Raw genomic sequence first — 15,697 nt, 5'->3', positions numbered from 1 at the left:
AGTGCCACAAACTGTTAGAAATACACTGCTGGTGTAAAGAATTTACTTAAAATTCCTGTCGATCGCCCATAATTTTTCTAGTAAAGGTCACTTCGCCCTTTGACCCCAACATCAATAGGGGTAATTTACTGACCATAAGCCAAAGTGCATTGTTAAAACTTTGAAAACTATTCCATGCTATTTTTAAATGGGGAAACTGACACTGCGTGTGGGCCGACAAGATTGTTGCGTTTATTCCTTAAATCATGTAAAAAGAGGTTTTATTGGCTACACACTAGCTCGTATTGACAATTCCAGGCTTGTTTTGAGGAAATACTGTATTTGCCGATTTTGGGACCATCTGGTGTCTAGCCTCTTTACAGAATATACCTAGTTTGAAGATTCTACAAGTAATTCAAATGTTATGGGAAATGTAAGTGCGATGCCGGCAAGCACAATGCGGAAGCCCCCTGCAAGCAATGTGCATTACCAATCTTGGAGATTCTACAAGTAGTTCAAATGTTATTGGAAACGAAAGCTGGATGCCGACAAGCACAATGCTGAAGTCCCTGCCAGAAAACAGTCATCACTTTGCATTTACAGTGCTTCACAGGCAAAACAAAAACGAAAACAATGTAATATTCAATACTTTATTTCTCATAATGTCTTGTCAACACATAGAATCAGAATGTCTAAAGAAAAATGATTTGCAGAGACATGAAACAGGGTTTGAGCAAGCCAACAGAATATACTCCAGAACATGCACACACATATCATCAATCATGCAATTCAGAAAGTTAATAATAAATAAAAAAAAATTCTATCAATTATTACGACAGTAATAATCCATCATTAACCATAATACTTATTTTCACATTAAAATTTTTTTTAAACTGTTTTAAGTATTACTAAACATGCACAATTTTTCAACAAATTCTTGCTATAATTTAGGGAAAAGATTTCCACAGAAAATCACACACAAGTTGAGCTTTATAGCAAATTTAAAACTGACAACGAACAATCATCCTTTTAAGCATTTAAGTAGCTTTAATGAATAAATCTAGAGATGCTTACAAAACTGACATTACTACCTAATTTTTAACTCGAGTTAATACAGTTATGCGGACCACCCCTAAAAATGACTGATATGTTTAAAGCTCTGACATAAAAGAAAATGATGTTTTCTCTAGACTATTTACAAAAAAACAGATGTAAAATGCATTAAAATATTCCATGAAAAAAATTGTAGACTGAGCACAGCCTACAGTAATTTTATTTTTTCAATTTTATTACACCAATATTTCCTAAAGACAGTCAAGATATATATATAGATAAACTTTATAAAAGTTATCTTTTAACATTTCATGAATGTTTATTCTAAACAATTAGAACTTTCTTTGAAGGATTTCTGGCATACATGTATTAATTTTTAATTTGTAACTAGTAAAAGAGAGTTATGAATACAAGCTTTAAAGATAGACAAGTAGAACGCAAAAGCTGGCTTAACGATTTAAGTGTTGACCAATGCAATACACTAACATGGAATATAAATACTATCTATGTACATTAACAGCCTTTAACAGGAACAAAGACGTCAAACTAGATAACAAGATGAATATATAAATAATTATTATGTACACATTAGCTTACAGCTAAAGTAAAATGTAAAATCACTTCTTTTTTTCTTGTGTTTTCTCTCTCTTAATAATCTGTGATAACACTTAATAGAAAATAGATATTTCAAGTGACTATATTCTTAATATGTGAGTTTCAATTAAGCATTTTCATATCTGAAAGACAAACTCACTAACACAATAAATTCACAACAAAGCATTACAAATGCTGATGAAAACAACAATCCAGTTCATGCTGAAGGTTGAAGACACTATGATTAAGGCGGAACAAAATTATAAGTTTTCAATACCACTGCCCCCTCACCCCACCCCCCATAAATAGGATTGGTAGTTTTTTTTCTCTCCTTTTTTAAGGTAAACGAATGTCATTTTCACACTAAAATAATCTCCATTTTGTCTAGGTCAACCTAAGCTAGAGTGCTTTATAAAAACAGTTCATTTACACGCCTTTCCAGTGCAATAAAATGTCTTAAAGCTACACCAAAACAAGAAAAAATGATGGTACTTAAAATGGTCTGGTGGAAATAAAAACATTAGGGTGAGGTAATTAATAGTATGCTGCGAATATTTTTAATTATATTCTGTGATAAATAACTGCATATTTTGAACCACAAATTATATAAAGCAGATAATTTCATTTAGAAGAACCACTCATATCTATATAATTTAAAACGCCTTTATACACGTCTCGATCAGAATTGCAATATTCAATAAGTTCAATGAAGAAAAATTGATTAAATAACTAGTGAATAAAAAAAGAACTTATAACTGTAAGCAAGGACAATTTTACATAATAGTTTTAGTGCAATATAATTATAATATACAGAATCGAGGCCTTCATGTACTTCAATGGACGGACCATAGGAGATAGATATGTCTATTTAAAATTTACACGTTATGGTATATAATGTGATGACGATAATAATAATAATGATAAAATTGTAAGGTATAGTTTTTTAAGTAAATCTTGCCAAAATGTATAAGTAACAGACATGTTTATTTAAAATAACTACCAATCAAAGTTTAGTCGGAATTAAAAGAACTAATTCACAATGAAAGTAAAAACTAAATTTTAAATACAAATCTGTAAAATTAATCTAGAGTAACAGAATAAAAACCAATCACAAATGTAGCAGCACTTTTAAAGCGGTAAACCATTTTAACTAAAACTTAAAATGAGGACTTCCACTGTCAGATTAAAATAAGTTAGGTAAAACTAAAATAAGATAACAACAGTTACTGATATCTTTACTCTTAATTGTATCGAGTATACGGAAAATAAAGAAAACATTTTGAGCTTTCAAAGCTTTATCTAATGTTAGCGCGTAATGTAACTTCCTTTTTATTGCTACGATGCCAAGAGCATCACTGTCTAATTATCAATCCAAGTTTTGAAAATAAAGGTCATTATTTTGTTACTGATGATTCAAATGAAGACGTAACAAACACCAGGCTGGGTGATAGCTAGTTGTGGCAAGTATTTTTCTATTGTCAGAGATTTTGAAATTAAAGAACAGAATGCATATATGTAATGACTTGACAGCATGAAAATAAATAAAGCACAAATGTGAGTCAAAAACATCACTGGCAAAGTTATCCAATTATCACAGATCACAGTTGTAAAACTAGATTATAATATAATGTGTGTCAGGCCAAAGAACAATCATTCTAGCTTCTTTATGAAGACTTTATAACAGGGACTGCATTAATTGAAACAAAATTGAAGCAAATAATCTTAAACATTGAATTATTTTATGCTAATTCCTGATTTTCAACCATTTATTTCCAAGGCATTTTTTTTTATCAAATATAAATCCTATATTCAGTGGTCGAAATAAATTCAGTGGTCCAAATTAGCACAAGCCTAAAAGCCCTGCACTGGTTAATTGCTTTCCCGGTTTGCTCAAATTCTAGGTTTTATACAGCAGGGCTTGTTTAAAATTGTAATGTCAAGCAGTAATATAAGAATTCGGCCTTTTAATCCAAAAGACTAATTTCGATGACTGTAAAATATTTGTTTTCCTCTGGTGTTGAAGTGTATCTGACTTTCATGGGATTAACACATTACAATATACACAAAAATAACTTAAATAACCAAAGCAGCTTAACAACAAAGGATATTTACAAAGCACTTACATTAATATGATTGGTAATTCATTTAAAACTTAGCAACTGGTATTGCTCAAATTTAATAAAAATCTAATAAGCACATTAGATAAATCACAGATTTTTCATGACATCATAATGATATCTCTCTTTTTCAAAAGCTACTGGCGATCCCATCTAAGGTCTGTTGGACTGCAATCAATTTTTCTAAAATATGATATCTAAATACATGCTTGTAAAACCTGACTAAAAAAGTCAGTGTGTCATTTCAGGAATAAATTCTAGGCCTAAAAATGCATGGAATATTTATATATGCTTCAATTCTAAAACTACAATTCAAATAACCAATTTATATTGGTACTAAAAACATCTTTAACAAGCTGGGTTAAAAACCCACATAAATGGGTGCTTGCAATACCATTGCAAGTCCTTCTATATATCAAATAGTTACTACATTCTAACAGGCACCCCTCAACATATCAAATAAACGGACAAATTCAATTCTCACCACATGTCCCTGGCATAAACACCACATATAATTTCCTCATCAGGAAAACAAAACCTCCATAACAGCTCATAAATTGTAGATAAATAAAACAGTAATCAATAAATAACAACTACAACACAACCTGTGTCTTCACAGTAATCTGCATTATCTACAACAAATATTTCAAACATAACCTGTACAACTGTCTCAATATACAGTGATACGTATACATGATTGAAAAACCATTATACACCTACATCTAACTTCAACGGTGCTTAATATTTACCACTTATCCTGATGGCATGTTTATGTGTGTTGTCATATTATGCACTTTCCAAATAAACCTGTACATGTAGCTAACAAGCTTTCACTATATATCTTCATGTAGCTTGCAAGCTTTCACCGTATATTCATGTAGCTTACAAGCTTTCACAACATATTTTCATGTATCTTACAAGCTTTCACTGTATTTTCTAGTAGCTTACAAGCATTCACCACATCTAGTAGCTTACAAGCTTTGAATGCATCTTATAGTAGCTTACAAGTTTTCCGTGTATCTTTCAGTAGCTTACAAGCTTTCACTAAATCTCCATTTAGCTTACAAGCTTTCACTGTATCTTCAAGTAGCTTACAAGCATCTCAATAAATGGGCAAAGTTTCTAATACAGTTTGGTCCACAGTTTTCCACTGGATGCATGTTTATGAAAGTTAACAATATTGTTTATGGAAATGTTCGCCTCAGTTTTCTAATGTCAAACTATAACAATAACAGTGCATGACTATGTTGTTATTATATACTTACTAAATGATCAGATGAAAAATACAAAAAAGTATAATGTTAAAAATCACAATAAGGATAAATATATAGTCTGAATTCATTATATATATCTCTCACTGGAGTATTCAATTTCTCTTCTAAGAAAGAGTATCTGCAACTATATCTTATTCATCCCAATAACTCAGTATTCAACAAATGTCATTGTATGTGTTCATGAAGAACATTTTTGAATATCTGTATATCATTCCTTCCCTTCGTTAATGACAAGCTCAAGCAGTCAAGAAACTTTGTGAGTGTGGAATTCCAATCAAGAATCTCGTCACATTACACTCTCTCCCCTCCTCTCAAGGTCAAACCCATTCTCAAGGATATTCGATGAACTCTTGCAGTAGTTGTATGTGCCTTGGTGTAACGTTAGCATCTGATGAAGCTCGCTCCACTAGCTGGGGGCCCATTTGAGCGTGTAGGGCGTTCACGAGTTTGCTTGTCGCAATGCGAATACTCGAGCTTCCCCCTTGAATGGCCCCACTACTATTTGTGGCCCCTAATAGATGCCAGAGTAGAGGCAGTACATGTAACACGACCTGTTTCTGCTTTTTCGGGTAAACCTTTCCCACCAATTCTGAAAAATTTAAGTGATGGAGCATTTTAGCAAATTCATTCACAAACAAAAAGTTAATTTAAATATTGCAAAGATTTATAGAAACTTTTTCATATAAAGGCAAAACCGACAGCTCTCATAAAACGAGAAAGAAAATACACAGCATGACTTAATGTAAGCTCTGAAAATTATCAAGAGAGTTCTGAAGGTACAATTTAAGAATAAGGCATGACAGTCATTTTTGAGGTACTTTTCCTATTTTTTTCTCCGATTTTAACTTATTTTAAAAAAAAAATTCAGGAACAATGATGTTATAGCACATGCAAATAAATGGAGCTGCAGTGTGTCATCAAAAAATAGTCCAATTACAATTTTAAGAAAACTGATGGATCTTTCTGTCCTAAACATACCTGCAACTTTCTCAACAAGATGGGGTTTGCTTCGGGCATTGGCAGACTGAGCCTGGTTGGCCATAGGCTGGATCAACATGGCGCCATCTGCAATTGAGAGAAAATATAGATAAATTGCAGTCATCCAAATAAGACTTCAGAATCAATAAACCCAATATCTTACATGTCATCTTTGCTTTGTAAATTTAAAAAAACCTGAAAATGCTAAGCAAGGGCTTAACAGTTATCCTTAAGCTAATTTCAACCACTGATGACAATTTCATCAACCAGAATTCAAAGAATCAGATGTTTAGACTTTTCCTAGTAAAGGGTCAACATGACCTTGACCTCTGACACTAAAATGCGAGTTATTTACTGACCATAACCAATATGCATACCAAGTTTGAAAACTGTACAACAAGTAATTCAAAAGTTATTGATCGAAAACAAAATTGTAATGAAAATGCAGTGATGGACGAAGGCAGTCAATTATATCACTATATATCAGCCATATCTGAAGAGACACAAAAGTCAAAATTTCAGATCTTCTTACCAATATTAGCAATAAAGGCATCGATGATGTCAACAGCGGTCTGATTGATTTCCTTGTTCTTAGAGGACAAATTGGGCGAAACATTGCCAACGGCGATAGTTATGACAGGGCTCATCGAGTCGCCAAGAATTGGGATAATTTGTAGCATCACTTGCAGGGCGTACAAGTTCACCTTGCTGTTGGGATCTTGCAGCTTTGGAAGGAATTTGTCAAAAATCTGCAAAAATAAATGAGACCCTCTAATGTTATGTTCTTTCACATTAATGAAACACAAACTCTTCATTGAAATAATAGTATTTTTTAATATACATTTAATTTGGAATAGCTATATGATGGTTCACTAACATGATGCCTAAGTTCAGGCATTTGTCATATTTTTTAATTTACATGTGGAATGACTATATGGTGGAACAATTATATGACACCTAAGTTCAGGCATTTGTCATATTTTTTAATTTACATGTGGAATGACTATATGGTGGTACAATTATAATTCACCTAAGTACAGGCATTTGCCATATATTTTTTAATTTACATGTACTTTGGAATGACTATATTATGTTACAATTATATTACACCTAAGTACAGGCATTTGTCATATATTCTTTAAAGTGCAAATAAATTGACACTGTTTTTAACAGAATGAATGCCTTATTACTTATAAAATAGTTCTCATTAATAATAAATGATGATTGTTTTCAACAACTACCTTGACAACATTAGCTGCCACCATGTTAGCACTGAGCTCACACATCTCAAGCAGAGTGGTGATTCCCTTATAGCGGTCACGCCAGTCGTTAGCGGTCATAAGGGCGTTGACCTCTTTGATTTCTTCCATGGTGGCTTCGTCTGTACGTGTGTTCCGACGCTTCGGAGTCTCGCTGGGAAAATCAAGGAAGAAGGGTTAATTAAAATCAAAGGCTGGCTTGACACATTATGATTGGTATAAAGCTCCCCAAAGTATTATATAGGACTGAATTATAAATGAAGACAAATTGTTTTTGCTAAAGGTTGAATTACTTCTGAGGTTAAATCATTTCTAATCAGTTTCATCCATCAAATGTCAAAGGCAATAAACAACAATATTTTATTCAAATCAATTACTTTATCACCAAGGTTTTGATTAGGGTGACATAAAGTGCAGACATCTAAGCTAACAGTATGCCTTGGGTATAATATCTCATACAAAATGTTGAAACATTTGTCTCCCCTTCTTAAAACAAGCTAGAGGGAAACGTTTACAAGTGTATCAAGTCCATTTTCATACTAAAAACAAAAAACTGAAAATCTTAATATTTTTTCTTTACTTTATAGCCTTATGTTAAAACTGTACAAATATATTTTACACCTGTTTTCTTAAAGAATTTTGTGAAACATAATTGATTTTTTGGCAAACTCCAACTTTTTACTGTTCGTAAAACTTAGGCCATGGGATCTACATCATGGACACAAGAACTTGTTACCACCATTGCTACAAACAATTTTTCACACCTCAGAACCAACTTTGCCTATCGACAGTTTTCCAAAATGACCACTAGCATGGACAGTCAGGATTTTCAGCTATCCTTGACAAATGATTTCTCCGGGACCACAGTTTACTTTTCTCATTACCTGTTGGCAGAGTTTCCCCGGATGACTGAGCTTGACCTACTGCCCTGACCTGACCGCCAGCCTCGTGCTGATGATGTCTCGTTGGGGTTCTCACTAATACCCTGCAATTGTATAGTTCATTATTAGTCCATCCTAGTTGTATTGTTGTAATACTCAAGACATAAATTGAACAAAGATAAGCGAGGCTTGCAACTGCGGGTGATTCAATAATTCATAAACATCTACATTAATCAAAATAAGAATATCCAAGCCACAATTCAATGACAATATTATAAGTTACAGGGTTAGTAGGTGACCTGATATGAGATATAATATATATTACATTGACAACCTGTTTACATTGATAAATTTATGTAAAATGATTAATTTATTTAACGAAATCAGAAAATAGATGCCATTCTGGTACAATATAATTAGTGTCTTTATATTGAAAAATATGGATGGCTCCAGTCCTTGATTATAATGTTGCGTCATTCATGTTAGAGGCATGATACTTACTTACAATTTTCTAATTTTGAATGTTTACCTTGACTTTGAGGGTTTCCACAATATCCTTGACACTTCTGAGAGTGTTAGCGGGCAGATGTTTGACAAGCATTTTGTCAAAGTCCTGGTGAGTCATCAAAATGTGCAGCATCTTTCGACCATACCACCTTTTGGAGAAAAAGTGGGGAACATTTTATTAAAAATTTGTTTAATTCTCTAAGCAAATGAACAACAATGTGCTAAAATTATATAAATTAATATTGCCTAAAAACTGAGATTACGTCAACAGAAATTGTTGAAACAAAGTTCACATTTATAGGATCTTACAATCCGTTTTTGCACTGTTGTCTTCCACTTGAACAGAGGAAGATAAATATTTTTGTACAAAAAAATCCTGTATATGCTAAAACAACTGTATAATATGTTCAAAGTCCATATCAATCAACTTTGAATGCCAACACCACCACAATACCACTCAAGTCCAATATACTACGCTCAAGTCCCATGTAAGCTCAAGTCCAACAAATGCTCAGGTCAAATGCAGACATAATCAAATATACGCTCAAGTCCCATGTAAGCTCAAGTCCAACAAATGCTCAAGTCAAATGTAGACATAATCGAATAGACGCTCAAGTCCCATGTAAGCTCAAGTCCAACAAATGCTCAAGTCAAATGTAGACATAATCGAATAGACGCTCAAGTTCCATGTAAGCTCAAGTCCAACAATTGCTCAAGTCAAATGTAGACATAATCGAATATATGCTCAAGTCCCATGTAAGCTCAAGTCCAACAAAAGCTCAAGTCAAATGTAGACATAATCGAATAGACGCTCAAGTTCCATGTAAGCTCAAGTCCAACAAATGCTCAAGTCAAATGTAGACATAATCGAATATACGCTCAAGTCCCATGTAAGCTAAGTCCCATGTAAGCTCAAGTCCAACAAATGCTCAAGTCAAATGTAGACATAATCGAATATACGTTCAAGTCCTTTGTAGGCCTAAGTCCATTATGCCCTAAAATCTAAATCTAAAGTATGCTCAAGTCCAATGAACACTCAAGTCCAAAATAAAATGATGTCCGATGTACACTGATGCCAAATGTACGCGCATTAGTCCAATTTAAGCTCTAGTCAAGTAGTCCAATTAAAGCTCTAGTCAAGTAGTCCAATTAAAGCTCTAGTCAAGTATCCTTACCTCGTTTCTGGGAGACTGTCCATGGTAAACTGAGCAATGGCGGGAAGAATTCGGTCTGTTACGTCCTTGATTCCAGAAAGTATCCGACCTGGACCCATCTTTTTTATGATGCCCACCAGGAACTGAGCACACGTCTTTCTCACTTGAAAATTCTTATGCCTGAAAAATAAACACACGTTGCATAATCAGTATCATGCCAGTCCTGGGATCAAATCCAGAACCCCATAACTGGCCTAGACAACTCGTAACATTATATGCTCTCTGACCATTGAATTTCCCGTCCATGACACATTGGTAGTATAATACTTAACCCATGCAGACCATGCATCTTATGAACATATGACAAAATAGTGTAAGATTAGGAATATCAACTTCATACTATTATAGTTTCAAGAACCAAATAGAGATTTAAACCTAGGTTATGACAATATATTGACTTTTTTTTCATCGAAAAACAACGGTTGAGTTATAAATCATTCAAGTCATTCTGTATGTATAATTTCCAAGTTAAGCAAACTTACGTAGCACCACCGGAGACTAGAGCCACCAGCGCCCTCTGTGGAGTGACTGCTTCCACCATCGCTGATAAAGCTCTCTCTGAATCCTCCCGAATAAAACCGTTACTTTCACTGTTCTTTGCAAGCAATGCTCGGACAACCATGTCCAAATCCTGGGAAAGAATGAAATAATATTATATGTGTCAATATGCTAATCAGAGCGAAAAATGCCTTAAACTGCTGAACCATAGATAATTATTTTGATGTTATAATATGGTTTTGATGAAGAGATTTTATAATTTCATATCATCATTTTTTCATGTTAAATACACCTGTACCCATACCACAAACATACTCATTTCTCAATCTAAAGCCCTACTCATTTCCCACATATGTTGTTCTTCAATAGAATGCTTATGAAGCAAAATGGCAATATTGCATACACTCACCGTGTCCATATGTTTGGTGAGTTTAGAAAACAAGTCCCCGATGCAGTTGATGGCGGAGCGTGAGACTTGGGACCGGAGATTCTTCACCTCCGCAAGTAAGGCTACGATTACTGGGTGGAGATTGGTCAGCAACACGTCTCGATGGTACATTGCTAGGCGACGTATACTGTTAATGGCGCCACATTTGACCTCCCTGTAAGCAATTAAGATCAGCTGAATTAAGACACATTTAATTGTTCATCGAATTTTCACCTCCGTACACAGGAAAAAATCACCTAAGTGGAATTTGGACACTTACAGTACTAGACGGTACATTACAAAGCACCTTATACTATTAATGGAGCCACATATTATCTCCTTTTAAGTGATTCAGTTTTGTTTAGTCTAATTGAGTTAAATTTAATATTTTTATTTTTATAATTCTATAGACAAATGTTATCAAACATGTATACTATAGCAGTCTAATGCTATGGCAGACTCAACATGAGCCCTATATGTGTGTGTGTGTGTGTGCCATGCTAGCCAGGCAAAACAAAGTAATAAATGGGTTTGGGCTACATGTATAGCAACTTAAAATTCAACAATTCCCAAGCGTCATAGTTTCATCTATGTTGAATAAGCAACTTTTAGTGACAGTCATGAAATGAGATAAAATGATAAAAATAATTGACAAATGCTGATAAGATTAGAACATTTAAAATCATTTAACTGTTTTCCATAATTATATAAATCCCAGGGCTTAAGTATATAAAATCTTACTTAAAGCCGTTTCAAAGCTCTTGCAGATATTCCCTTTTGAAAAATTAATTCATATTGTGAAAATGATCACAGTTAAAAGATTTTTTTCCAGATACCAGATTATTTTCAATTAAGAATTTAAAAGCTATGATTAACAGTCATACATAAATAATACGAAGTAACATGTCATGTTCACAAGTTCACACAATTGGGATAGGTTTGAAAACACTGCTTCACCAATCATCCTAGAGAAAACCTGAGTTATTGATGCAATTGTCTGGCTATGGATCCCCATATCAAACTTATTTGGCATCACTGGAACCCCCAAATAAACGTTTTCCGGTATGTGACATTTTATGGGGACCCCATATCATAACCCAAGTATATGTTTCTTACACGTAACAGGTTTAAGTACCATATTGACATAAAGTCAAATTATTTTCTTTAACTTAATATTATAAAGCAAAAAATAGTATGTCATGATTGTCTTAAAATTCATACTATTTAAAGTCACAAAACTCCTTAAAAGGAGAAATATTACACAATTTATACGAATACAAAATTGGTGAGCTAAGCTTGATCTATCTCTTATAATAGGGGATATAATATTGTTTTAGAAATTGGAGCTTACTGATATTATGATTAACAAATGAATAACAGATTTGAGCATATCTTGACTTTCCACTAAATTTAATATTTAATAATTGTACATCATTCACATACCTTGACGATGTAAAACTCTAAATCTAGTCCATACATACAAAACACATGCAACCAAAAGAGTTTCAGAATCTATCTTTAAACCCTGATTTACCAGTCTTCCATGCCAATGTTTTTCTGTGCCTGCCGCAGAGCTCCTTCAGGGTCCTTGTACGGTTTCCAGTCATTCGGGTCCTCAGACTCTATCAGGGATCGCTGGGATGCAGACAGGGAGTGACTAGGCTCTGCATCAGGTTGACTGAAAAATACAAGTCTGATATAAAGAATAGTGCAAACATTCATACTGGCAGATTAAGAAAATAGTTCCAAAACTCTGCGCCTTGAGAAACATGTGCATGTCGTCTCTGCCAATATATGCACTAAGTTTCAATGGAATATCTAGAACACTTTTTGTTAAAATTATGACAAATGTCAAAGTTTTTGCACTATGTGCGAACTATGACACCAAGACTATTGCAAAATCCTGATCTATTCTTATATAAGCTTATTAACAATTGATTTTTGTTGTTGCAAATAAAGAGTTACTGAAGCAGAGGCTGGACATGCAGCAGTTGCTTCCCTTTGCTGTACAGTAGCCACTCAGCCAAAATCAGGTGACGTCACTCAAGAATCTAAATGTTTCTATCTTTTGAAATGAATTTGGTTTTCAACTTAAAATCATTGTTATTAAATGAAACTTGAATAAAATATTGCATCAATCCGTTTATTTAAAAAAACAAAACTATATATAGCTGAAATCCAGCTATTAGCAGAGATCTTGTAAAGTGAGATCACTGCGTTTGAGATTGGGCAAAGATACTGGTATGTGTGTGTAACAAAGAATACCGCTTTAAGCTGACAAAGTTTTTGTATTTACCACACAGCTGAGAGATTTTTAAGCTAATCAATCCAATTGCCTTGCCTTAACAGAGAACATTTTTTTTTATTGATTTTTCACCACAAAATAGTCATTGCAAAAATTGCACTTTATCATTACCATGGAGACAAGCCAGAACATGCAAAAAGTACACAGCATGTTATCTGTACAGTGATTAAACCAGTTAGCGAATTTCCCGTAGCCATATAAATTATTGATAATTATAGACATGAATGTGTTTACTTACGGTTTGCTCTTCTTCCGAGGGGTTAGGGATGGGGATGACTGCTTGGCCAGCATGTTCGTTTGTGAGCCAGACCCAGATCCGGCCCCAGATATTGACAATGCTGTAAATATTAACATAACATATTATAACTTCATACTTCTGCCACAAATTAATCCAAATAAATTAATATACACATAATTAATAAATAAGGTTTCTCCAACAAATGAGATTTCCCATCATTTCTCAGGATCAATATTTTTAGGTTTTATGAATTTCTTGCACTACCAGATTTTTTGGCCAAACTTTTGGTATGTTTTTCTCTGATGCAAAACATTTAATGTCATTTCATCTTTTTCAATTTGATAAACTTAAACGTGTCATAGCATAAGTCACTATTTCCAAAGCCACCTCATCATTATAATAGCCAAAAAGATTCTTATCACATTTTCAAAATACATATCTTAGAAACAGTGAATTGGCAAAATAAAGGAAACACTTATGACTTTGATCAGATTTGAAGTTTGGATCAATTAACTGCTGGCCTGATGTCACGAAATACAGGATTTATAGCATCACCTTTTGTTGTTTTGTTAAGGTCAATGCTTTTTATTAAGTTTGATTTAAGGACCAGGTTTAAGATCTTCCTAGCCTATTTTCACGGAAGAGAAAGTAATAAAGCTATAGAAGACATAAACAAGAAAAAGACCCTTACATTCAAAGCCTCTCACTTTCAATAGAAAAAAAGGACATGAATCAAGTAAAATCAAATCAATGTTTCCCATTGCAAATTAAGGAGTTATCAGATTCGGAAAAATGTTCTCCCAAGAAGGCAAACAAAGTCAGATACCAGTCAGGAAGACAGGAAGAAGACGAGCCTTCATTAATTTCTCATTATTTACGTACCTACATCAAGGAAATTGCATGTCCATTGGAAAGGTATGGTTAATTAGCAGTGTTCTTTTGTCCTACTTTTTAATGAAAGGATGGATAAGCTATATGACTTTTTGCACTTAGCATTTCAAGTTTTTGAAGCATTGAATGGTTATGGATTATAGTCCGCTTGAATACATAAGTCAATTTCAAAACAAGGGCAACCCCTATTGGTCAATTTCCTACATTAAATTAACCGGCTGCAGTTTTGTATGATTAGGCATACACTATGATGTATCACATGGAACTAATTACTGAAGAGGCAGGCTCATACCCCGACATAGCATCAAAACATTTTCATTGGTTTCACTTCCACGGACCAATTAAATCTTGGCTTTAAATTACGCTCGCTAGAGTAGCGGAATGATCAGCAAAACTCTTGAAATGCCAAACTTTCTATTCAAAGAGGCTTTGAAAATGGTACAAATTGACAATCTAGGCAGTTAAATGTTATTACTTTGCATCTTTTTTTCTATTTACAAACAGACTGACCAGTGAGATATTTTCAAAACCACGGGTGTGTTCCATTAGTACTGTCTTTCAACTTGGCATACAATAATAAACTTTTGTAATTGACAAAAAATTGTCGAAAAAAGGTAATGGTTTTTGTTTTGGTATTAACATTATCAGAGATATTAAACTTTTGTACTTAACAAACTGTCAGAAAGGTAATAGTTTTTGTTTTGTTTTGGCATCAACATTATCAGCATAGAACCTGAAATGGGAATCCTACCCTCTTGAGTATAGCTTAGGCCTTTCACCCAAGCACGGAAAAGAAGCTTTCCTTTAAAACTTAAATTGTAGAAAAGAAAAAAAGAAATATTCTGAGTAAATAAAATGTATGTTAACTGTGCTGACCCTACAGTTCTAAAAGGGTAGAAAGAGTGAGCATTAATCACCGCACACTTACACTCGATACCTAGACTCTCGCTTGTGTTCAGGCGACGGAGTTTCTCCTGTTGCCGCTCACGTTCTTTCTTCAACTTCTCCTCATGCTCCTGTTTCTTCTTCTCCCGTTCGATACGTTCCCGCTCCTGTTCTTCTTCCATTTGTTTCTTTTTCTTCGCAATTGTGTCACTCAGCTTTTGACTCATCCGTAAGTTGTTTGGGTCCTGAAGTTATAAATATTTTCATATATTCTATGATGTATACCAACAAACTCCTAATTTGTGCTGGTCCTAATTTTTTGTCATTATTTCCATTTGTGGTGTGATGACTACCACCTAATTCAGATTCAAGCTGTGTGGATCCTTAACAATAAATCACAGAGTTAATTAAACTCTTGGTGAACTCTTTAACACTTACAAGTAGCTTTTAAATAAAAAGTCAATTTTAAGAATAAAACTATAAAACACTTTTAAGTCACTTTTAAGAAGAAAACTATTGGCTATTTGAAAGTCAACACTTTTAAGTCACTTTTAAGTATAAAACTATTAATATCGATTTGAAAACAATTTACATCTC

General features: G+C 33.7%; 1 protein-coding gene across 8 annotated transcripts in view; it reads right to left on the bottom strand.

Moving 5' to 3' along the window:
• Window positions 1-615: 615 nt before the first annotated feature.
• The window catches only part of LOC128208035 (TOG array regulator of axonemal microtubules protein 1-like), a 53,630-nt gene continuing 38,548 nt past the window's right edge, over window positions 616-15,697 (bottom strand). For 7 of the 8 annotated variants that reach the window (XM_052911321.1, XM_052911328.1, XM_052911323.1 and 4 more), the window contains 12 exons: window positions 15,144-15,345; window positions 13,325-13,424; window positions 12,316-12,459; window positions 10,764-10,956; window positions 10,339-10,487; window positions 9,818-9,976; window positions 8,665-8,791; window positions 8,139-8,239; window positions 7,237-7,408; window positions 6,528-6,744; window positions 5,996-6,082; window positions 616-5,606 (listed from right to left, as the gene is read on the bottom strand). In XM_052911321.1, the coding sequence (XP_052767281.1) occupies window positions 5,347-5,606; window positions 5,996-6,082; window positions 6,528-6,744; window positions 7,237-7,408; window positions 8,139-8,239; window positions 8,665-8,791; window positions 9,818-9,976; window positions 10,339-10,487; window positions 10,764-10,956; window positions 12,316-12,459; window positions 13,325-13,424; window positions 15,144-15,345 (1,911 nt within the window). In that variant the 3' untranslated portion in view covers window positions 616-5,346. The remainder of the gene's footprint in view (window positions 5,607-5,995; window positions 6,083-6,527; window positions 6,745-7,236; window positions 7,409-8,138; window positions 8,240-8,664; window positions 8,792-9,817; window positions 9,977-10,338; window positions 10,488-10,763; window positions 10,957-12,315; window positions 12,460-13,324; window positions 13,425-15,143; window positions 15,346-15,697) is intronic. The other variant, XM_052911322.1, reaches the window with a different exon arrangement.

The sequence above is a fragment of the Mya arenaria genome, chromosome 11 (genome assembly GCF_026914265.1).
Source record: "Mya arenaria isolate MELC-2E11 chromosome 11, ASM2691426v1".
NCBI classification, from domain to species: domain Eukaryota; kingdom Metazoa; phylum Mollusca; class Bivalvia; order Myida; family Myidae; genus Mya; species Mya arenaria.
Note: the sequence above shows the minus strand (reverse complement) of the source record. Positions and strands in the feature narration are given on the sequence as shown.